The sequence below is a fragment of the Oncorhynchus masou genome, chromosome 24, assembly GCF_036934945.1.
Source record: "Oncorhynchus masou masou isolate Uvic2021 chromosome 24, UVic_Omas_1.1, whole genome shotgun sequence".
In the NCBI taxonomy this organism is placed as follows: domain Eukaryota; kingdom Metazoa; phylum Chordata; class Actinopteri; order Salmoniformes; family Salmonidae; genus Oncorhynchus; species Oncorhynchus masou.
The window spans coordinates 95028422-95051371 of record NC_088235.1 but is presented as its reverse complement, the minus strand read 5'-3'; the positions used below and the strand labels follow the sequence as shown (position 1 = coordinate 95051371).

Below are 22950 nucleotides of genomic sequence, written 5' to 3'. Positions count from 1 at the left end.
AGGAACAAACTATAAAACCATAAAGGTCCAATTGAACTGCAGGTCAGGAATGGGGCTTCAGTCCTGTGGGTGAAACAGTGTGGATTGGAGGTCAGTACAAATATGCATATCTGGAGTAAGTATCAGGGGGCAGGCGAAATATACTTAACACAAGTATATCTTTAACCCGGTCGAGTACAGAAAGGAAGTTGTAAGGGAGTGGGTAGTGCAAACAAATACTGTTTTCTGTCGAGAGGACAGGTAACACAATCACAGAGAATCTCCACAAAGCCCAGTGCCATCTAATATCAGAGGGAAGAGTGGCCAATACATCAATGTGAGCCAACATATATGGCCTTACCTGGTTTTTGCCTGTAACATCAGACCCTGAGAGAGAGAAAGAGAGACTGAGAGACAGAGAGGCCACTGAAGCAGAAGGATCGTCACATAACAACCAGAACTGCCTGGACATTGGGGCAGACAGTAGGACAAAATATGGCAGCAATCAGAGCAAAATGGGAATGTTTACAGCCAGGTGACTCACTGACGTGGCACTAGCTAGTCTATTAGTGGTTGTGACAATTCAACAATCTATCCTCTCCACTTGTTCAAATGTATCTGATAATCATTGAAAAACAAGTATTATTTTCTACACACTGTTTATTGTGCCAGATGCATTTGCAAATCACTACTAAATCATTAAAATTGTGTATTTAAATACATTCATTAAGATCTACTAAATTTAAGAAGGCAAAAGTGGGAATAAAATTGTAATCACTTGAAATAGGAAGTATATCCACATAGACAGTACGTACTAGAGACCAAAGTAGCATCCAGTATGTGTCACAGAGAAAAATAAACACGTTTTTCTTTGAAACTGTAAAATCCATTTGCAACATGAATTATTAAGTTGGCAAAAATCAATGCAACACATATGCATCAAAATAGCATTGGGCTTTTATTGTAAATGTATATGCAGTGACATAACAGCGAGAAGAAGCAAGTGCAGAAACACATCATACAGGAACACACAACTTTAAGCGAGCTTTCAAAGCCACACAGAATATAATCTCTTGTGGACAGACTACTTAATGTAAATAGTATTTGACATGAGATTTTCGATTGTAGGTTGCCAAGATTACACAGAATATGGAGGCAAATAGCCTACTATGAGGGGACGTTTCAGTTGGCGCTGCCATCTGTCTCTATATATAGCAGTCTATAGTAATTATAGGCTTTAACCCACTGGTATAAGAGCAACTGATTGTATTGCCAATAATGATACTGACAGATGAATAGCGACAAGTACTTCAAAGATGTGCTCCCTGCATCCACTAGGGATGTATTGATTCAGTTGTTCACAGTATTAGGATAGTGCTGTTTGAAGAGTGTGGCTAAAAAGTAGTGGTGAAATGTCGAAACGAGACTACTTTAATACTAAGGCCCTGGCTGGTTAAGCTGGGTCATGTTCATTAGGTAGAAAACGAAGCGAACCAGGTATGTACTACCTGAACTTGTCTAATTGTTTTAGTTTTCGGTTTTGCTATTGTCCGCCCTAATGAACATGACCATGGTCTCCGAGTTGCCTTTGAAAGTCACGTGCACAGACAAAAAAAATACATTCTCCCAAACACACAAAAACTATTTTTATTCAACGCATGACCATTCAGAGAGCTGAAAAGAAGACAATGGAGCAGCTGTTGTACACATGGAATGTTCACACTCAAGAAGAGATCATAATAACAGTTGTCACAAATTTCACGATGGATCACAGAATCCCTGTCAGAATAGAAGTCGTACATCTATCAATAAAAAGTTATTACAGTGAATCACTTTAAAAGCACTGGTAATAAAATACAAATCAGAAAACCTTTACATTGCTAGCTTGGTACCAGATCTGTCTGTGCTCTTGCTTACTCCATTGATGTCCTTGTCAAGACAGTTTTTATCTTTGTTTGCCACTACAATGTGTTAAGGAGTTGGCACGATAGCACAAACAGATTAGCACCCAGTTTCCTCTGGTGCTGGTACAGATGTAGCGTCTTAATAACACATTTTCACAGCAGGAAAATAATCCTGCAGCAACAGGAAATGTGAATCATTATGTGGATTATAGTTAATGGATATTTTTGATACATTTTTAGTTAGGGCAAATCCAATCTGACATTTTAAAGTGGAAATGACAAACTTTAGAACCCTTTTTTAAAACCTCAAGTACACTGCAAGTTTGCTATGCAGGAAATGTCCTGCAACAACAGGGTGATCAAATTACGATCCTACATCTGTACATTGGATAGACGTGATTGTGATCTTAACTTCTTCTCCTTCAGCCAAATAGAGACATCATTATGGAACAACAACGTTTACATCAATGTAAGGCATAGTAAAATAATTTAAAGGGTTAAATGGTATCTGCAACACTTCATATTGCTGCTACATTACCTATCTACTGTACCACATACAAGTAAGACAACTATGCAAAGTCACAAAGTTTGGTTTCTAAGGCAAAGGCATGGCAAATTCACAAGAGATAAAAATTAGTCTTTAAAGTTTAAAGAGTCATTCTTTCATCACAAAAGACATAGAAGTGGGATAGTTCGAATCTACCCCCACCTGAAAATGAAACGATCTCTGACATCTTTGCAGAAACAAAACAATGCTGGTTAAACCTGCCAGTTTGTGAGGCTATTGCTGCAAGCCATACGCTTTCCCTTACAAAACGACAGGCACCCTCTCCTGTTGTGACGAGTCCAAAAATGGCACACTTTTCCCTTTAGAGCACACATTTTAACCAGGGTCCATAGGGCTCTGATCAAAAGTGGTTCACTCTATAGGGAATAGGGCGCCATTTGGGACAACAGACATAGTTTACCAGCCCGTCAGCACTGGTTTTCGAGTCCTCCTGTGTCATGGGACTGGGTGATTTACATAATGGGGTTATTACAGTCTTATCAGTAATATACAAACTAAACTAAACTGATTGTTTCCCAAAGAAGCTACTGTGTGGGGACTGATGACGCAATCAGGAGCTGAAAGGTTTAACTATAGTGTGGTGCAAGTGCAATGCTTTATACTTCAGGGCCATTGGCATTATTTATGCTCTGGCTGATGTGAAAATTACAGAGTTGGGAACCCCTAGTTCAAACCAAGTATTTAGTCTGCATAACATGAGATAACAATCTGAAAGAACACCAGTCTCTGTTGAGAGGAGCCTCAGAATGAGCTTTCATTCATTCATAACTGATTGAACTAAACTAAAACATTGTTTCTGAGTCACCAATGACCTGTTACATTTTGTCTCATGGTGCTATTTGGTCTTAGTTGTATCTGATAAAGAGAGAGCACACCAATGATTCTGATCCTACCAAAATGGCACTTGTTTATAAGAGTCCAAAAACGACACCCTATACCCTATATAGTGCACAATTGTTTTACCAGAGCTCTATGGGCCCTAGGATAACATTTGGGAATCAACCGAAAGCACAAGGAAATAGGGGGAGTGGGGCTGGGCTGGCCTTAAGGCAAATAGTGTACCGGTATTAATGTCATATTTCTCTCTATAAAATAATATACAAATAAAAAAACTAACAGATTTCAGCTGTTCCGCTACTATAATATAGTGCACGGCTTCTTGTCTTTGAAGGGGTTTTCAGAGGCTGGGATGCCCATGAGTAGAGGGTCGTATTTAGCATGTTCTCCACAATAGTGCATCAGGTCTGCTGAGGCCTTGGACACCTACGGGAGAGAATCATACAACAGGTTACTATCGGCCTCAGATGAACACAAAGAAACAGTGAAGTGGCTCACCAAGGAATGTAGTTTGTGTCCCTGAGAGATGCACATCCTTGGTAAAGACTGACTACCCTAAATCGATCCTCAACACATTATGTAGTGGAAATATACACTTGCTTACTACTTATTATGAAGCAATCTAAATCTGAACACAACTCCATTTTGCTCACCTACCCTAACCAGAAAACGTGGATAGAGGGCAGCATTCGAGCAAAACTGAAAGTGCGTACCACAGCATTTAACCATTTAACCATTGCAAGGTGACTGGGAATATGGCAGAATACAGAGTAGTCATTCCCTCCGCAAAGCAATCCAACAAGCAAAATGTCAGCATAGAGACGAAGTGGAGTTGCAATTCAATGGTTCAGACACGAGACGTATGTGGCAGAGTCTACAGACAATCACGGACTACAAAAGGAAAACCAGCCACATCATGGACACCGATGTCTTGCTTCCAGATAAACTAAACACTTTCTTTGCCCACTTTGAGGAAAATACAGTGCCACCAACGCGGCCCGCTACCAAGGACTGTGGGCTGATGTGAGTAAGACATTTAAATGTGTTAACCCTCGCAAGGCTGCCGGCCCAGATGGCATCTCTAGCCATGTCCTCAGAGCATGCGCAGACCAGCTGGCTGGTGTGTTTACAGACATATTCAATCTCTTCCTATCCCAGTCTGCTGTCCCCACATGCTTCAAGATGGCAACCATTGTTCCTGTACCCAAGAATGCAAAGATAACTGAACTAATTTACTATCGCCCCGTAGCACTCACTTCTGTCATCATGAAGTGCTTTGAGAGACTAGTCAAGGATCATATTACCTCCACCTTACCTATCACCTTACACCCACTTCAATTTGCTTACCATCCCAATAGGTCCACAGACGATGCAATCGCCATCCCACTGCACATTTCCCTATCCCACCTGGACAAGAAGAATTCCTATGTAAGAATGCTGCTCATTGACTATAACTCAGCATTCAACACCATAGTACCCTCCAAGCTCATCATTCAGCTTGAGGCCCTGGGTCTCAACCCCACCCTGTGTAATTGGGTTCTGGACTGCCTGACGGGCCACTCCCAGGTGGTGAAGGTAGGAAACAACATCTCCACTTCGCTGATCCTCAACACTGGGGCCCCAGAAGTGTGCGTGCTCAACCCTGTACTCCCTGTTCACCCATGACTATGTGGCCATGCACGCCTCCAACTCAATCATCAAGTTTGCAGACGAAACAACAGTAGTAAACTTGATTACCAACAACTACGAGACAGCCTACAGGGAGGAGGTCAGGGCTCTCGGAGTGTGTCAAGAAAATAACCTCTCACTCAACGTCAACAAAACAAAGGAGATGATCGTGGACTCCAGGAAACAGCAGAGGGAGCACCCTCCGATCCACATCGACAGGACAGCAGTGGAGAACGTGGAAAGTTTTAAGTTCCTCTGCGTACATATCACTGACAAACTGAAATGGTCCACCCACATAGACAGTGAGGTGAAGAAGGCACAACAGTGCCTCTTCAACCTCAGGAGGCTGAAGAAATTTGGCTTGTCACCTAAAACTAGAGGTCGACCGATTAATCGGAATGGCTGATTAATTAGGGCCGATTGCAAGTTTTCATAACAATCGGAAATCGGTATTTTTGGACACCATTTTTTTTTACACCTTTATTTATCTAGGCAAGTTAGTTAAGAACACATTCTTATTTTCAATGACGGCCTAGGAACGGTGGGTTAACAACCTTGTTCAGGGGCAGAACGACAGATGTTTACCTTGTTAGCTCGGGGATTCAATCTTGCAACCTTACTGTTAACGAGTCCAACGCTCTAACCACCTGTCTTACATTGCTGTCACGCCCTGACCTTAGTATTCTTTGTTTTCTTTATTGTTTTGGTGTGACATGGGTGATGTATGTTTTTTTTGGACTGTCTAGGGGTTTTGTAGGTTTATGGGATTGTTAACTATCTAGGTGTTTATATGTTTATTGTTGCCTAGATTGGTTCTCAATTAGAGGCAGGTGTTTATCGTTGTCTCTGATTGGGAACCATATTTAGGCAGCCATCTTCTTTGGGTATTTTGTGGGTTATTGTCTGTTATGTTGCTTTTTAGCACAGTGTTTCTTTAGCAGTCACGTTCGTCTTGCTTGTTTTTAGTGTACTTCGTGTTTTTTTTCTGTCTTTTCATTAAATCATGCATTCACACCACGCTGCGCTATGGTCTACTCAAAACGACGATCGTGACAATTGCACTCCAAGAGGAGCCTGGCTGTTATGCGAATGCAGTAAGAAGCGAAGATAAGTTGCTAGTTAGCATTAAACTTATCTTAAAAACAATCAATCAATCATAATCACTAGTTAACTACACATGGTTGATACTAGTTTATCTAGCGTGTCCTGCGTTGCATTTAATCGAAGCGGTGCGCATTCGTGAAAAAGGACTGTCGTTGCTCCAACGTGTACCTTACCATAAACATCAATGCCTTTCTTAAAATCAATACACAAGTATATATTTTTAACCCTGCATATTTAGTCAATATTGCCTGCTAATATGAATTTCTTTCAACTAGGGAAATTGTGTCACTTCTCTTGCAACAGAGTCAGGGTATATGCAGCAGTTTGGGCCGCCTGGCGCGTTCGAAATGTGTGAAGACTATTTCTTCCTAACAAAGACAGCCAATTTTGCCAAACGGGGGATGATTGAACAAAAGCGCATTTGCGAAAAAAGCACAATCGTTGCACGACTGTACCTAACCACAAACATCAATGTCTTTCTTAAAATCAATACACAGAAGTATATATTTTTTAAACCTGCATATTTAGCTAAAAGAAATCCAGGTTAGCAGGCAATATTGACCGGGTGAAATTGTGTCACTTCTCTTGCGTTCATTGCACGCAGTCAGGGTATACGCAACAGTTTGGGCCGCCTCGCTCGTTGCAAACTAATTTGCCAGAATTAGTAATTATGACAAAACATTGAAGGTTGTGCAATGTAACAGGACTATTTAGACTTATGGATGCCACCCGTTAGATAAAAGACGGAACGGTTCCGTATTTCACTGAAAGAATAAATCTTGTTTTCGAGATGATAGTTTCCGGATTCGACCATATTAATGACCTAAGGCTCGTATTTCTGTGTGTTATAATTAAGTCTATGATTTGATAGAGCAGTCTGACTGAGCGATGGTAGGCACCATCAGGCTCGTAAGTATTCATTCAAACAGCACTTTCGTGCATTTTGCCAGCAGCTCTTCGTTGTGCGTCAAGCATTGCGCTGTTTGACTTCAAGCCTATCAACTCCCGAGATTAGGCTGGTGTAACCGATGTGAAATGGCTAGCTAGTTAGCGGGGTGCACGCTAATAGCGTTTCAAACGTCACTCGCTGTGAGACTTGGAGTAGTTGTTCCCCTTGCTCTGCATGGGTAACAATGCTTTGAGGGTGGCTGTTGTTGTGTTCCTGGTTCGAGGCCAGGTAGGAGCAAGGAGAGGGGCAGAAGTTATACTATTACACTGGCAATACTAAAGTGCTTATAAGAACATCCAATAGTCAAAGGTATATGAAATACAAATCGTATAGAGAGAATTAGTCCTATAGTTCCTATAATAACTACAACCTAAAACTTCTTACCTGGGAATATTGAAGACTCATGGAACCACCAGCTTTCATATGTTCTCATGTTCTGAGTAAGGAACTTAAATGTTAGCTTTCTTACATGGCACATATTGCACTTTTACTTTCTTCTCCAACACTGTTTTTGCGTTATTTAAACCAAATTGAACATGTTTATTTATTTGAGGCTAAATTGATTTTATTGATGTATTATATTAAGTTAAAATAAGTGTTCATTCAGTATTGTTGTAATTGTCATTATTACAAATACCAATTAATCGGCCGATTTTAAAAATAAATGTAAAAAATAAAAATAAATGTGTCTGCTTTTTTTGGTCCTCCAATAATCGGTATCGGCGTTAAAAAATCATAATCGGTCGACCTCTACCTAAAACTCTCAACTTTTACAGATGCACAATTGAGAGCATCCTGTCGGGCTGTATCACCGCAGGGCTCTCGAGGGTGGTGGGGTCTGCAAAATGCATTACCGGGGGCAATGTACCTGACCTCCAGGACACCTACAGCACCTGATGTCACAGGAAGGCCAAAAAGATCATCAAGGACAACAACTACCCGAGCCCCTGCCTGTTCACCCCGGTACCATCCAGAAGGCGAGGTCAGTACAGAGAGACTGAAAACAGCTTCTATCTCAAGGCCATCAGAGTGTTAAACAGCCATCACTAGCACAGAGGCTGCTGCCTACATACAGAATTTAAATCATTGGCCACTTTAATAAACAGAACACTAGTCATTTTAATAATGCCACTTTTTAATAATGTTTACATCTCACATTACTCATCTCGTATGTATACCACTGTTCAAAAGTTTGGGGTCACTTAAATGTCCTTGTTTTTGAAAGCAAAGCACACATTTAATGGACAAAATAAGGCCAGCATCCCAGAGTCGCCTCTTCACTGTTGATGTTGAGACTGGTGTTTTGCAGGTAGTTTTTAATGAAGCTGCCAGTTGAGGACTTGTCTGTAGCCCTTTAAAATGATAAACTTGGATTAGCTAACACAACGTGCCATTGGAACACAGGAGTGATGGTTGCTGAGTAGATATTCCATAAATTCTGCCGTTTCCAGCTACAATAGTAATTTACAACATTAACAATGTCTACACTGTATTTCTGATACATTTTCTGTTATTTTAATGTACTTTCCTTTTTTTCAAAAACAAGGAACTTTCTAAGTGACCCCAAACTTTTGAACGGTAGTGTATATACTCTATTCTATCTATTGCATCTTAGCCTACGCCGCTCTGACATTGCTCATCCATATATTTACATATTCTTATTCCATTCCTTTATTTAGATTTGTATGTATTAGGTATTCGTTGTGGAATTGTTAAAGGTCCGCGAAGGCAGTTCTTGCAGGATGAAAAAATATAATATATACGTACAGTCTATTTAGGTAATTATGGGTTATGTTTGAGAAGCGTACCTTAATCCTCTCAATGCTGGCCTCTATTCTCAGCTGCTGGACTGTCCTCCTGGCATGGGCTGTGTTATTGGAACTCTGCATCTTTGACGACATGATGGTCTCCACACACCTGTGTTGAAACACACATACTGGACTCAGTACTGTATAACACTATGGAAAAGAATGACTGACAATAAATTAATGAATTAATAAATGAATATTGGATATACCTTCCACAATTCTGGAGTAGTGGCAATTTTTCTGTGTGGCTTATCTGGAAAAACAAAAGAAAAGCACAAACCATCATTAAATTATCATTTCAACATCCCTATAGGGAAGCAGAACAGACAGTCTCTGGATAACAGTCTCATAAAAGGTATCCCAGCTACATCAGCAGGCACGTCTTTGTACAGCAGATGGTGTGTTGGAGAATAACCCAAGATGGTTAAGTGCCAGGAACAGAACTTTGACAAGCTGCCGAACAGAACATACAAACACGCCGTGGCTAGACGCAGCTGTTACTCTTACTGTCCTTCCTCTCCAGAGTAACTTTCCAAAAGTGAAAGTCGGAGGTTAATCTGCAATTTTCTACTCAACCAACAACCTTCGAACAAGCTAACGCACAGACTGGCATAGACGAAAGTGGTTGCACAACCCACACACAACATGGGAAGTCTGCATTGGTCTTAGCCTTGCACGGGTATACCAAAACTTAGAATTTCAATACAAAAAAATTACATTCGATACTTCTGTCAAATGTGTCTCACGTGATTGAGAGGATCAAGTCTGTGTATAAATGCAGCCCCTTCATAGAGTGAAGAGAAGTGCCTGCTCCACTCATTCATTGCTAGAGCTGTCTGGGCTGCATTGTTACCTCCCTACTCATGCTGCACAGAAATGAACACACTTGAATAATGCAACACGGCATGTAGAAGTGTTGAAACTGTTCGCAAAACAATGTCCATACAGGCTAGAACAATGCAAGACGATACCGGTAGCTTCCGGTTTTAATTGTAGGCTAACGTTCCTTGCTAGCCTACAGCTGAAGCAACATCAATTCACAACCCTAGTACTTTGTTTGTGCAAACCATACTGCAAAATATGCTGATTTCAAAGCTGATTGTCACAAAACGTTACTTCATTTCGTCTCCCTCGCCACCAAAAACTCATGAACTTCTTCACTCCCTCACTTCCAGTCTGGTTTCCAGTAGAATCCAATAGTGTGTGATTGCGGGCTGCAATTCGGGGTGTTCCTGTATGTGGACATACAGGAACACCATTGAGCATCCCATTGGTTCCTTCATAAACATTCCCCCTCAAGCATCCCATTGGTTCCTGCATAAATGCCCCCCCCCTCGATAATGACATCTTCATGCTTGTGTGACACTTTTGAATGTGGGTCAAAAGGAAAATACAAGCATTATCGCCCCCGCCTCCTATGTACCGGAGTCCTCCTTGCTAGCTAGCACGTCTGCTGTGTACTGGCGTCCTCCTTACTAGCTAGCGGGAGGCAGGGGCAACACCGGTAGACAGTGTCCTTCGCTCTCGCCTGCCGAACACCTGCCCTCACATTCGTTAAGAGAACTGAGGAAAAACAGTGCCTGACATGCAAGGGCAAAGGATACTGTCTACCGGTCTCCCCGCCTCCCGCTAGCTACTCAGGTATGTGGGAGGCAGGGGCGACACCCTGTGTTAGATAACTAGCTAGCTTATTAGTTAGCGACACCGTGTAATAGCTTGCTAGCTAGCACACGGTTATCAATGTTGTTGATCAGTACAATCAAATAATATGTTCTCCTAGCATTTGCCATTGAAATAAGTCCTAAATGGAAGGGATTGTATGTCATCTGTAGCTCCATGAAATCAGCTAAAACAAGCTCAATAACTCAATGCATGCACACACTCCTATTGAATAATATGCATTCACTTGTATTGTGAAAAGACCTATGCTACATTTTGATTTACTCATTTTATCAATATATTTACCTATTAAATAAATGAATACCATTATGTTGTTTTGTTGTTAGATTGGTAAAAACAAATTGAGTGTATGATTGTAAAATTGATTCATTAATGCATCCATGGTTGTCTCAAAAAAAAACACATACAAATGTTCAAATGTAATAATATTGAACTCAAAAGATGCCCAACGATTGAACAGACCAAAAGTTGAGTTTATCTGTCTGGATCAAGTGCCATTTGGTGACTTTGGCTAATATGCCTTCTTTTTTTGTTGTAGTATCGTTTTGGAATCGAGTATCGTGACGGTATCGAGTATTATGATACTAAACCTGGTATCGGTATCAAAGTAAAAATTCTGGTATCGTGACAAGACTAATTGGTCCATAGCAATAAAGAAATTGCCTGAGAGGACAGGGATGTAGTGGGTCTGTATAGTATGTTGTAAGAAAGAGACTGCCCGGGTGCTGGGAATGTTCAAAGAAGAGCGACCAGTCTGCCAGGTTTCACTCTCACCTTGGAACCTATGGATCCAGACTGACTGCGTCCACGCACACACACACTCTGGCACGCCCCGCACACACACACTCTGGCACGTCCCGCACACACACACTCTGGCACGCCCGCACACACACACTCTGGCACGCCCCGCACACACACCATGCAGGTCATTTGAGAAGCATCGACAATAACCTTTCTATTGAGGTCATCAATATGTGATCGCACTTCTATTACAATGGCTGAGAGGTTTATGGAGGAGGAGGATGCACGGAAGGAAGCTGAAATGGAATAAAGTCATCTGTAGCCAGCCACAGTTCAGCTGATTACAAACTGGATGGAGAGACCTCCATCGGAAGCATACATCTCTCTAATCACCCTACCAACCCACTCCTTTCCTCTCCTCCTTCCCTTCCTTTCCCTTCCTCCCTCCTCCATTCACAGGAAGATGTATCCCCAGCCAGAAAGCCAGTTCAATTCCCCTCGGAAGTATAAATTATTAAATATGTTCCGGTTTTAAAAATAGAGGTGGGCGGAAGAGGAGAGAGCTGCAGAGGTGGTTAGTCTCCCAAACAGACAGGAACATAAAGATTTAGTACCACAAGGAGTAAGTATAGGAGTAGAAACAAAGTATCCTGACAAATAAACACTTCTCAACCACAGTCTCAACACTCTTTCCTTCACGTGAGGATCTTGAAATAATCAAAGACACTTCATCCTCTTCCACACCGCAGCTTTCCTTGAATGAATACATCTTTCAATACTCTGAGACACTTCAAGAGCCCTTCAACCTCATGTCTGCCTCAGTGCCTTTTGTGTGCTTGGCTTGGCTAGACACAGGAGTGGTTTAATGTGCATATCTCTGTTATTTGCGCAACAGTGGGTTTTAAAACACAGCCAGACCACTACACTGACCAGACGATGATAGAGTGAACACAGGAAGAAGGCCATAATCGGAGGGCTGGGTCAGACAAGGACTACTAACCCAGTGTCTCACTAACGTCTGCACCAGACTGAACGTGAGGCTAGCAGCTAGGGCTTGGACAATAAAGAGGAGGTGCTTGAGGATCAATGGGCTGAGTGCCACTGTGTGCAACACTAACAACTAGCTTTTGTCTAGTCAACTCAGTGAAGTGACTCTTTGTTTTGTCTGACCTCTCAGTGATGTCATAGTAAAGGAGGCTAGATGTATGGATCAGGTTAATGCTATCGGCACTAAGAAAGTCAGACTAAAAGGAACTGTAGAGGCTTCAAATCTAATCATATCTTATATCTACTTAAAGAAAGTACATAAGAGTATTAGTATGTGCATTATTAGTCAGTGCCTAAAATGGCACCCTATGTAGTGCACTACTTTTAACCAGAACCCTATGGCCCTTGGTCAAACGTAGTGCACTAAATAGGGACTAGGGTGCCATTTGGAATGCAGTTTAGAGTCATTCTGTGACGCAGCTGGGTTTCATTGTGCATCTGTTTTTAAGTGGCCACGACCAGGGGTTCATAGGATTTATACCGGATAGACCCTCCACACCTGGTCAGACCACCTAAGGACATGGTCCACAAGGATACTGTAAGAGGCCCACTTGGCATGGCAAAGCTGGCAGCAGAGGTGCCCACCACCACCAGACCACACATACACGTCTGGGCTGGCAGTGGCATTTCCCTGTAGCTTTGACACAAGCTGAAAGCTGTTGTCCATGGTCTTGCTAATGCTTCAGTAGTAAAAAGTAAAGGAAGTAAGTTTGACACCAGCCGTGCTGATTGGCTTTCCTCTAGGAACAGCCTGGTTGTTTCCCAAACGGCACCCTATTCCCTGTATAGTAAACTGCTTTTGACCAGGGCCTTATTCCGTATTGACTAGAGCCCTATGGGGCTTGGTCAAAAGAAGTGCACCGTATATAGGAAATAGGGTGTCATTTGGGACATAAGTCCTGATTCACTGAGGTTCTTCCCAGGCCTCTGATGTACCCTGAAATAACTCTCTGTTCCTGGGCAGGAAAACGCCACAGTTGGGCGACCCCTGTCGGAAGCGCTGGAGGGACTATGTCTAGGGATTCACAGATTCTCACTTTACAAATATTAGCCAGCCAATAGGACCACCTCCCTGCTTTGCTCTCTCGTCCAGGAAAGGCAGCCAAGGGTCAGGGATTGTCTGTAGGAATGCCATAGCTAGCATCCCATCCTGCTACCCAGCCACCTCTCTGGACCACAAATTGGAGTCTTTAGTAATGTCATCTACTACAGCACACTGCATCATTGATACTATTCATATACTGCTCTGAGACCACTGAGGCACTGCTTTCATGTGGTTGTAATGTGGCTGCTGTAGTGTGGCTCTGGTGTGTACACAAGTGGGTTGTCACTACACCAGAAGAAGCAGGTTTCTGAGAGGTCAAACTAACGACGAGCTCTGACCTGTGCTGTGTAACTATAATTATGACACTACCTGCTTCTCTTTAGACATTATGACACAGATAAACCACATCAACGGTTGAGAGACCTAAGACCTACTTTGGTGAAACTATGATCTTTACTATGGTTACTGTATTGCTAATATACTGTGTGAAATAGACACTGGCTATATTCAGAGATTGAGGGATAATTGTAAGAAGAGAGACTGGGCTGAGCTGTGAGAACAAATCTCATATCATCTATCATCAGCCTATCGATCCTCTGCACTACTACTGAATCAGGAGCTAATCCTGCCACCGTTACACAGTCCCTAACTGGTAGGCCAATGGGAAAATCAGTCTCTAACTGGTAGGCCAATGGGAAAATCAGTCTCTAACTGGTAGGCCAATGGGAAAATCAGTCTCTAACTGGTAGGCCAATGGGAAAATCAGTCTCTAACTGGTAGGCCAATGGGAAAATCAGTCCCTAACTGGTAGGCCAATGGGAAATCAGTCCCTAACTGGTAGGCCAATGGGAAAATCAGTCTCTAACTGGTAGGCCAATGGGAAAATCAGTCTCTAACTGGTAGGCCAATGGGAAAATCAGTCCCTAACTGGTAGGCTAATGGCCATGAGAGAATAAGCAGGTCCTTTATCTATCCTCCGCACTACTAAACTGCAACAAGATGGCTTGGCCTTACGCCTGGGCCTAAAAATGTGTCTGAAACCTGATACTACAATGATAGTACGGAGCTCTCAAGGCTCGGGGGACATTAGAGCCCCACAGGAACAATACAGACGTGTTATCAGTGCGACTAGATGCTTGACGCTGCCGGACTGACAGTGGGTGATGTGCAAAATGGAGGGACCAAAAATAGGGTCCGGGAGTAAAAAAAGAAAAAAGAAAGTTGAACTGCACCCTCATGGGTACTAATCTCAGACAGCCTGATGCTATCTGGGACTGGGAGACAGAGCAGGCAGCTAGTCAGCCATGCAGGGAAAAGACACAGGCTCTCTGATCTAGTGTAAAAGCTCCACTCATAGAAAAACAAACATAGTACACTCAGAAGAACCTTAAATGGGATGGTTCTTCGAAGAACCACACACACTCAACACCTTATTTTATGCAAATAAAGTATTGTTCCTTATTTGCATATTTCCCAGGGTACCATTCGAGTGAATATTTTAGTTACCAGTACCACCTAAGACTGTGTTTGCTACTGACAGACATGGTGGTTGCATTCATTCATTTTCAGTCCTGTGGCCTTTGCCAAGTGAGATCCTAAGTCAATATGTTATCATTAATAATTCAAGTTAAATTCTTTAAGACAATACAATGCATGTTACAATCAATATAGGTCTTATTTTGATGGCCTAGTTTTAGCCTAATACAGTGGCCTGAAACGCATGGTTTACAGGCCACATCATGCCTTGCAAGTCACAGTATGCTGGCTTGCAAAGTGATGTGTAACTCATATTGGAATCTAGCCAGAGAGGGGATATATATATTTTGAGAGAAAAAAATCACCAGCAACCTGGATTCAGAATGACTGCCAGGGTTGGGAAAACTAAGATGATACTACATCTAAACTGAAGTATTTAAACTGGAATAACCATTTCAGTAACGGATGCAAGTCCAACTACTAACAGATTGGATTAGTTTCGAAAAAAGTATGTTTATATTGGAGTAACATAAGATGAATAAAAACATAGATATTGAAACAAATAATTATAATAATCAACCTGCAATGGAGCATGCTGGGAAATATAATAAAGATGGGTGTGGTTTTGTTTCAACTCTGGTTATAAACACCAACAGTGGGGTTATTTCATGCCACTGAATGTTAATTGAACTCTTTAGTGTTCATTTAACTATTGAATCAACACTAGAAAGTGAAAGATCTACACTAGTTAACACTGGCCAATTTGCTGTGTGCTATGAAAGGAACACATCTGGAGACATTTCAAGAACATTTCAGAATTCTGAGGAACTGTAGATGCAACGCAACAGGAATGACAGTCAAGCAGGTTTGAGTATTGACCGTAAGAGGTGCCATATCGATTCTAAGTGATTCTAATGATGATGACAGATTTACTGTGCAGTTATTTGTTGTTCAGACAGAATAATGGGGAATAGTGGGGTGCCATTAGGTGGACAACAAGGTGCTTTATTTACAATCTACTCAACCGGGTAGAAGGGTTCTTAGCCACTGAGTCACCAACAATGCAGTTTTACCAAAAATAAGTGTTAAGAAAGTATTTACTACAATAAACTGAAGTAAAAAAATAAATACAAAATAATTAAAGAGCAACAATAAAATAACAGTAGCGAGGCTATATACAGGGGATATATGTTCTTCCACAGAGCTCTGTGAAGGGAAGTAGCGAATTAGGTGGTCGGCTGAGGTTATACCCAGAACAATAATGTCACACAGACTCTTTTCTCACCCTTTCCTCCGTCTCTTCCTTCCCACCTGGGCTTTGATGTGAAAGCAATCAGGCTATCTTGTCTTTCAGTTTCTGTAGTGTATCGCACCAAGAGTCACACTTACAGAGTCATGCCGTGGCCTGTCCCACACAGGGTAGCCTAGTGGTTCGAGCATTGGCCTGTCCCACACAGGGTAGCCTAGTGGTTCGAGCATTGGACTAGTAACCGAAAGGTTGCAAGTTCAAACCCCCGAGCTGACAAGGTACAAATCTGTCGTTCTGCCACTGAACAGGCAGTTAACCCACTGTTCCTAGGCCGTCATTGAAAATAAGAATGTGTTCTTAACTGACTTGCCTAGTTAAATAAAGGTACAAAAAAAAAAAACACAACAGACAGATTCCCAATCAGTCAGAAAGTGACCAAAGCTTTGTGAGTAAGATGTCTTTGATGTAAGATTTCCTACGACACAGCGGCAGTCCATATATGGCTTCCAGCGTATGTACACCCTGCAGTGAGAGGGAAGGTGAACAACATCCATGGATTAAGCCTGGCTTTGAAGTGTATTTATTCTTCATATAATAAGCCAGTCAATAGATGGATGACAAGCAAAAGTCAAGATCCCAGGTGTGTTTACACATTGACATTGACGTGCATCATTTCCTTTCAGGAAGCATACTGTATATTTTATCTTAATTCAACATATTTGTTTTTCATTCGATCATTATCAGTGTTTTCACAAAACTGGGGTCATTTGTAGCCTAGCTGTAAATATGAGATCATCTATGCACACTATTCTTTCAGCAGGCAACAGGTTGACATGTGAGAGAGAGAAGGAGAGAGTGTCTGTCTGGAGAGTAGTCAAAGGGAGAATCTGTCTGGCACAGTGTGTATGACCAGATGCCACATCAATGAAACGCTCCACCATCTGGTTCTATTAATACACAGTGCACAAACACACAGACACACAGACACAGAAACACACACACAGACACACACACACACACGCACGCACGCACGAATGGGGAGGAGGGGTGTCATGCAAACTAAATCTGTTGCATGCAGTCCATTTACCTTGAAGCAGCGTAATGAAAAGGGCCTCGCACGCAACACTCTCTCCGGGTCCATTAGAGGCTTTTTATCTTGCTTTAGAACAATCAGGACAGCTAAGCAAATTAAACAGGTTCTCTCTCTCTTTGCTACCCAGCAATGGAAAAGCTCACAAGCTGGTAAGGGTGGTGGTGAGGGACATTCATAATCATGTGTCCCTCTATGTTGCTAACTTGCTTAAACGTCAATCAACGTACTTTCCGAACAGCTACAATTCATAAACACCTGTAAACATTCTAGCTGTCATCATGCAGGATGACCTGAAAACAAAGACTCAGCTCAAAGAGGTTGACTGCTGCTTGGCTTGCAGAGCGAGTGATGCCCTCTTGGCATAGTTGAGCATTACAGATCAGATCATGAACTTTTAGTCAACCCTGTCTGCTCTGGCACATCTCAACACCAAGCCTCAATGCTATGCCTTATCTATTGTATCCATCACAGCCAAATGACACCACTTGCATAGAAGCGTTTGACTGTCTCTCATCCTTTTGTTAACCTGCCCCTATCGTGTTCTGGCATCGGCTTTAGAGAGATAAAAGTGTGAGGGTTGAGCCAGTGTTGAGGAGGGCTGAGGAGGGGAGGGATGAGAGCTCATCTTTGTGTGTGGCAGGCTCTAGGAAGGGGCTGAAGAGGGGGAGGGGGCTGAGGAGTGCTGAGGTGGGGAAGGCTGAGGAGCGCTGAGGAGGGAGGGGGCTGAGGAGCGCTGAGGAGGGAGGGGGCTGAGGAGTGCTGAGGTGGGGAGGGCTGAGGAGCGCTGAGGAGGGGGGGGCTGAGGAGCACTGAGGAGGGGAGGGCTGAGGTGGGGAGGGCTGAGGAGCGCTGAGGTGGGGAGGGCTGAGGAGTGCTGAGGAGGGGAGAGCTGAGGAGGGGGGGGGGGGGGGGCTGGGGAGCGCTGAGGAGGGGAGGGCTGGGGAGCGCTGAGGTGGGGAGGGCTGAGGAGGGCAGATGAGGGGAGGGCTGATGGGGGGAGCTGAGGAGCGCTGAGGAGGGAAGGACTGAGGTGGGGAGGGCTGAGGAGCGCTGAGGTGGGGAGGGCTGAGGAGTGCTGAGGTGGGGAGGGCTGAGGAGGGGGGGCTGGGGAGCGCTGAGGAGGGGAGGGCTGAGGAGCGCTGAGGTGGGGAGGGCTGAGGAGCGCTGAGGAGGGGGGGGCTGAGGAGCACTGAGGAGGGGAGGGCTGAGGTGGGGAGGGCTGAGGAGCGCTGAGGTGGGGAGGGCTGAGGAGTGGGAGGGGCTGAGGAGCGCTGAGGAGGGGAGGGCTGAGGTGGGGAGGGCTGAGGTGGGGAGGGCTGAGGAGGGAAGAGCTGAGGAGGGGAGGGTTGAGAAGGGCTGGGAGGGGGGGCTGAGGAGTCCTGAGGTTGGGAAGAGCTGTGGTGGGGAGGGCTGAGGAGGGGAGGGCTGACAGGGGGCTGAGGAGCGCTGAGGAGGGAAGGACTGAGGTGGGGAGGGCTGAGGAGCGCTGAGGGGGAGGGCTGAGGTGGGGAGGGCTGAGGTGGGGAGGGCTGAGGAGCGCTGTGGAGGGGAGGGCTGAGGAGCGCTGAGTAGGGGAGTGCTGAGGAGGGGAGGGCTGAGGTGGGGAGGGCTGAGGAGCGCTGTGGAGGGGAGGGCTGAGGAGCGCTGAGGAGGGGAGGGCTGAGGTGGGGAGGGCTGAGGTGGGGATGGCTGAGGAGCGCTGAGTAGGGGAGGAGTGAGGATCGCTGAAGAAGGGAGGGCTGAGGAGGGGCTGAGGGGGGGGCTGAGGGGGGTGACGAGGGAGGGCTGACGAGGGGAGGACTGAGGAGGGCTGAGGACTGGGGAGGGGAGGGCTGAGGAGGGCTGAGGACTGGGGAGGGGAGGGCTGAGGAGGGGAGAGCTGGGGGGCTGAGGAGGCGTGGGGGCTGAGGAGGGGAGGGCTGACGAGGGGAGGGCTGAGGAGGGGAGGGCTGACGAGGGGAGTGCTGACGAGAGGAGGGCTGACAAGGGGAGGGCTGAGGAAGGGGGCTGAGGAGGGGAGGGCTGACGAGGGGAGGGCTGAGGAGGGGGGGGGCTGAGGAGGGGAGGGCTGACGAGGGGGAGGGCTGAGGAGGGGAGGGCTGACGAGGGGAGGGCTGAGGAGGGGAGGGCTGAGGAGGGGGCTGAGGAGGGGAGGGCTGAGGAGCGCTGAGGAGGGGAGGGCTGAGGAGGGGAGGGTTGAGGTGGGGAGGGCTGAGGAGCGCTGAGGAGGGGAGGGCTGAGGTGGGGAGGGCTGAGTAGGGGAGGAGTGAGGATCGCTGAAGAGGGGAGGGCTGAGGAGGGGCTGAGGAGGGGGGCTGAGGGGGGGTGACGAGGGGAGGGCTGAGGAGCGCTGAGGAGGGAAGAGCTGAGAAGCACTGACGAGGGGAGGGCTGACGAGGGGAGGACTGAGGAGGGCTGAGGACTGAGGAGGGGAGGGCTGAGGAGGGGAGAGCTGGGGGGGCTGAGGAGGCGTGGGGGCTGAGGAGGGGGAGGGCTGCAGAAGGGATGAGCGCTCATCTTTGTGTGTGGCAGGTTCTAGGAAGGGGCTGAAGAGGGGGGGGCTGAGGAGTGCTGAGGAGGGGAAGGCTGAGGAGAGGAGGGCTGACAAGGGGAGGGCTGAGGAGGGGGGCTGAGGGGGGGGGCTGAGGAGGGAGGGCTGACGAGGGGAGGGCTGACGAGGAGAGGGCTGAGGAGGGGGTGCTGAGGAGTACTGAGGTGGGGAGGGCTGAGGAGGGGAGGGCTGAGGAGAGCTGTAGAGAGGAGGGCTGAGGAGTGCTGAAGAGAGGAGGGCTGGGGAGGGGAGGGCTGAGGAGTGCTGAAGAGAGGAGGGCTGGGGAGGGGAGGGCTGAGGAGTGCTGAAGAGGGGAGGGCTGAGGAGGGGAGGGCTGAGGAGTGCTGAAGAGAGGAGGGCTGAGGAGGAGAGGGCTGAGGAGTGCTGAAGAGAGGAGGGCTGAGGAGGGGAGGGCTGAGGAGGGGAGGGCTGAGGAGTGCTGAAAAGGGGATGGCTGAGAAGGGGAGGGCTGAGGAGGGGGGGGCTGAGGAGAGGAGGGCTGAGTAAGGGGGGCTGAGCAGCGCTGAGGAAGGGGGACTGAGGAAGGGAGCGCTGAGGAAGGGGGGGCTGTGGGCTGAAGAGGGAAGGGCTGAGAAGGGGGGGCTGACGAGGGGAGGGCTGAGGAGGGGGGCTGAGGAGGGGAGGGCTGACGAGGGGAGGGCTGAGGAGGGGGGCTGAGGAGGGAGGGCTGAGGAGCGCTGAGGAGGGGAGGGCTGAGGAGGGGAGGGTTGAGGTGGGGAGGGCTGAGGAGCGCTGAGGAGGGGAGGGCTGAGGTGGGGAGGGCTGAGTAGGGGAGGAGTGAGGATCGCTGAAGAGGGGAGGGCTGAGGAGGGGCTGAGGGGGGGGGTGACGAGGGGAGGGCTGAGGAGCGCTGAGGAGGGAAGAGCTGAGAAGCACTGACGAGGGGAGGGCTGACGAGGGGAGGACTGAGGAGGGCTGAGGACTGAGGAGGGGAGGGCTGAGGAGGGGAGAGCTGGGGGGCTGAGGAGGCGTGGGGGCTGAGGAGGGTAGGGCTGCAGAAGGGATGAGCGCTCATCTTTGTGTGTGGCAGGTTCTAGGAAGGGGCTGAAGAGGGGGGGGGGCTGAGGAGTGCTGAGGAGGGGAAGGCTGAGGAGAGGAGGGCTGACAAGGGGAGGGCTGAGGAGGGGGCTGAGGAGGGGGGCTGAGGAGGGGAGGGCTGACGAGGGGAGGGCTGACGAGGGGAGGGCTGAGGAGGGGGTGCTGAGGAGTACTGAGGTGGGGAGGGCTGAGGAGGGGAGGGCTGAGGAGAGCTGTAGAGAGGAGGGCTGAGAAGTGCTGAAGAGAGGAGGGCTGGGGAGGGGAGGGCTGAGGAGTGCTGAAGAGGGGAGGGCTGAGGAGGGGAGGGCTGAGGAGGGGGGAGGGCTGAGGAGTGCTGAAGAGGGGAGGGCTGAGGAGGGGAGGGCTGAGGAGTGCTGAAGAGGGGAGGGCTGAGGAGGGGGAGGGCTGAAGAGGGGAGGGCTGAGGAGGGGGGAGGGCTGAGGAGGGGAGGGCTGAAGAGGGGAGGGCTGAGGAGGGGGAGGGCTGAGGAGTGCTGAAGAGGGGATGGCTGAGAAGGGGAGGGCTGAGGGGTGGGAGCTGAGGAGAGGAGGGCTGAGTAAGGGGGCTGAGCAGCGCTGAGGAAGGGGGACTGAGGAAGGGAGCGCTGAGGAAGGGGGGGCTGTGGGCTGAAGAGGGAAGGGCTGAGAAGGGGGGGGGCTGACGGGTGGGGCTGAGGAGAGGAGGGCTGGGGGGGCTGAGCAGCGCTGAGGAGGGGAGGGCTGAGCAGCGCTGAGGAGGGGGGGCTGAGGAAGGGAGGGCTGAGGCAAGGGGGCTGAGGAGGGGAAGGCTGAGGAGGGGAGGGCTGAGCAGCGCTGAGGAGGGGGGCTGAGGAAGGGAGGGCTGAGGCAAGGGGGCTGAGGAGGGGAAGGCTGAGGAGGGGAGGGCTGACGAGAGGAGGGCTGAGGAAGGGATGAGAGTTCATCTTTGTGTGTGGCAGGTTCTAGGAAGGGGCTGAGGAGGGGAAGGCTGAAGAGGGTAGGGCTGAGGAGGGGAGGGCTGACAAGGGGGGCTGAGGAGCGCTTAGGAGGGGAGGACTGACGAGGGGAGGGCTAATGAGGGGAAGGCATGAGGAGCGCTGAGGTGGGGAGAACTGAGGTAGGGAGGGCTGAGGAGCGCTGAGGAGGGGAGAGCTGGAGGGGGCTGAGGAGCGGGGGGCTGAGGCGAGGGGGCTGAGGAGGGGAGGGCTGAGGAGGGGAGAGCTGGGTGGCTGAGGAGCGCTGAGGATGGGAGGGCTGAGGAGGGGAGAGCTGGGTAGCTGAGGAGCGCTGAGGATGGGAGGGCTGAGGAGGGGAGGGTTGAGGAGTGCTGAGGAGGGGAGGGCTGAGGAGGGGAGGGCTGAGGATGGGAGGGCTGAGGAGGGGAGAGCTGGGTAGCTGAGGAGTGCTGAGGAGGGGAGGGCTGAGGAGGGGAGGGCTGAGAAGTGCTGAGGAGGGGAGGGCTGAGGAGGGGAGGGCTGAGGATGGGAGGGCTGAGGAGGGGAGGGCTGAGGAGTGCTGAGGATGGGAGGGCTGAGGAGGGGAGGGCTGAGGAGTGCTGAGGAGGGGAGGGCTGACGAGGGGAGGGCTGAGGAGTGCTGAGGATGGGAGGGCTGAGGAGGGGAGGGCTGAGGAGTGCTGAGGAGGGGAGGGCTGATGAGGGGAGGGCTGAGGAAGGGAGGGCTGAGGAGGGGAGGGCTGAGGAGTGCTGAGGAGGGGAGGGCTGACGAGGGGAGGGCTGAGGAGTGCTGAGGATGGGAGGGCTGAGGAGGGGAGGGCTGAGGAGTGCTGAGGAGGGGAGGGCTGATGAGGGGAGTGCTGAGGAAGGGAGGGCTGATGAGGGGAGGGCTGAGGATGGGAGGGCTGAGGAGGGGAGGGCTGAGGAGTGCTGAGGATGGGAGGGCTGAGGAGGGGGAGGGCTGAGGAGTGCTGATGAGGGGAGGGCTGACGAGGGGAGGGCTGAGGAGTGCTGAGGATGGGAGGGCTGAGGAGGGGAGGGCTGAGGAGTGCTGAGGAGGGGAGGGCTGATGAGGGGAGGGCTGAGGAAGGGATGAGAGCTCATCTTTGTGTGTGGCAGCGTCTAGGAACTCAGGTGGTTAATAACAAAAGGAAACGTTGTGTTTGTTCTTGCTCAGGTAGTTATTGCAAATAATGACATACTAACTGCCACCAAACTGACACAGAACACGGTGCAGCTCTCATCATCTTCCAACTCCT

At 48.0% G+C, this 22950-nt stretch overlaps 2 protein-coding genes across 5 annotated transcripts in view; both read right to left on the bottom strand.

Moving 5' to 3' along the window:
- Positions 1-921: 921 nt before the first annotated feature.
- gng12b (guanine nucleotide binding protein (G protein), gamma 12b) overlaps positions 922-22950 on the bottom strand; it is a 73594-nt gene continuing 51565 nt past the window's right edge. Inside the window, exons 1-4 of one of the 4 annotated variants that reach the window (XM_064935750.1) lie at positions 9934-10035; positions 9027-9070; positions 8818-8926; positions 922-3714 (exon numbers count right to left, since the gene is read on the bottom strand). In XM_064935750.1, the coding sequence (XP_064791822.1) occupies positions 3589-3714; positions 8818-8926; positions 9027-9070; positions 9934-9966 (312 nt within the window). In that variant the 5' untranslated portion in view covers positions 9967-10035 and the 3' untranslated portion in view covers positions 922-3588. Of the gene's footprint in view, positions 3715-8817; positions 8927-9026; positions 9071-9288; positions 9347-9563; positions 9701-9933; positions 10036-22950 lie in introns of those variants that run through there. The other 3 variants (XM_064935749.1, XM_064935752.1, XM_064935751.1) reach the window with 3 other exon arrangements.
- LOC135511484 (proline-rich protein 36-like) lies at positions 17792-21680 on the bottom strand. Its single transcript, XM_064932977.1, has 5 exons — positions 21197-21680; positions 20601-21065; positions 20140-20330; positions 19331-19873; positions 17792-19216 (listed from the first exon to the last, which is right to left on the bottom strand). Exons 1-5 carry the CDS (start codon positions 21678-21680, stop codon positions 17792-17794), a joined length of 3108 nt encoding a protein of 1035 aa, XP_064789049.1.

Coding starts and splice junctions, on each gene's coding strand:
- LOC135511484 (XM_064932977.1), bottom strand. CDS start 21,680: ATGAACTCTCATCCCTTCCTCAGCCCTCCTCTCGTCAGCCCTCCCCTC. Junction 21,066..21,196: donor CTTCAGCCCTCCCCTCCTCA/GCCCTCCCCCCT, acceptor CCCCCTCCTCAG/CCCTCCCCTCCTCAGCCCTC. Junction 19,874..20,139: donor TCTCAGCCATCCCCTTTTCA/GCACTCCTCAGC, acceptor TCCCCTCCTCAG/CCCTCCCCACCTCAGTACTC.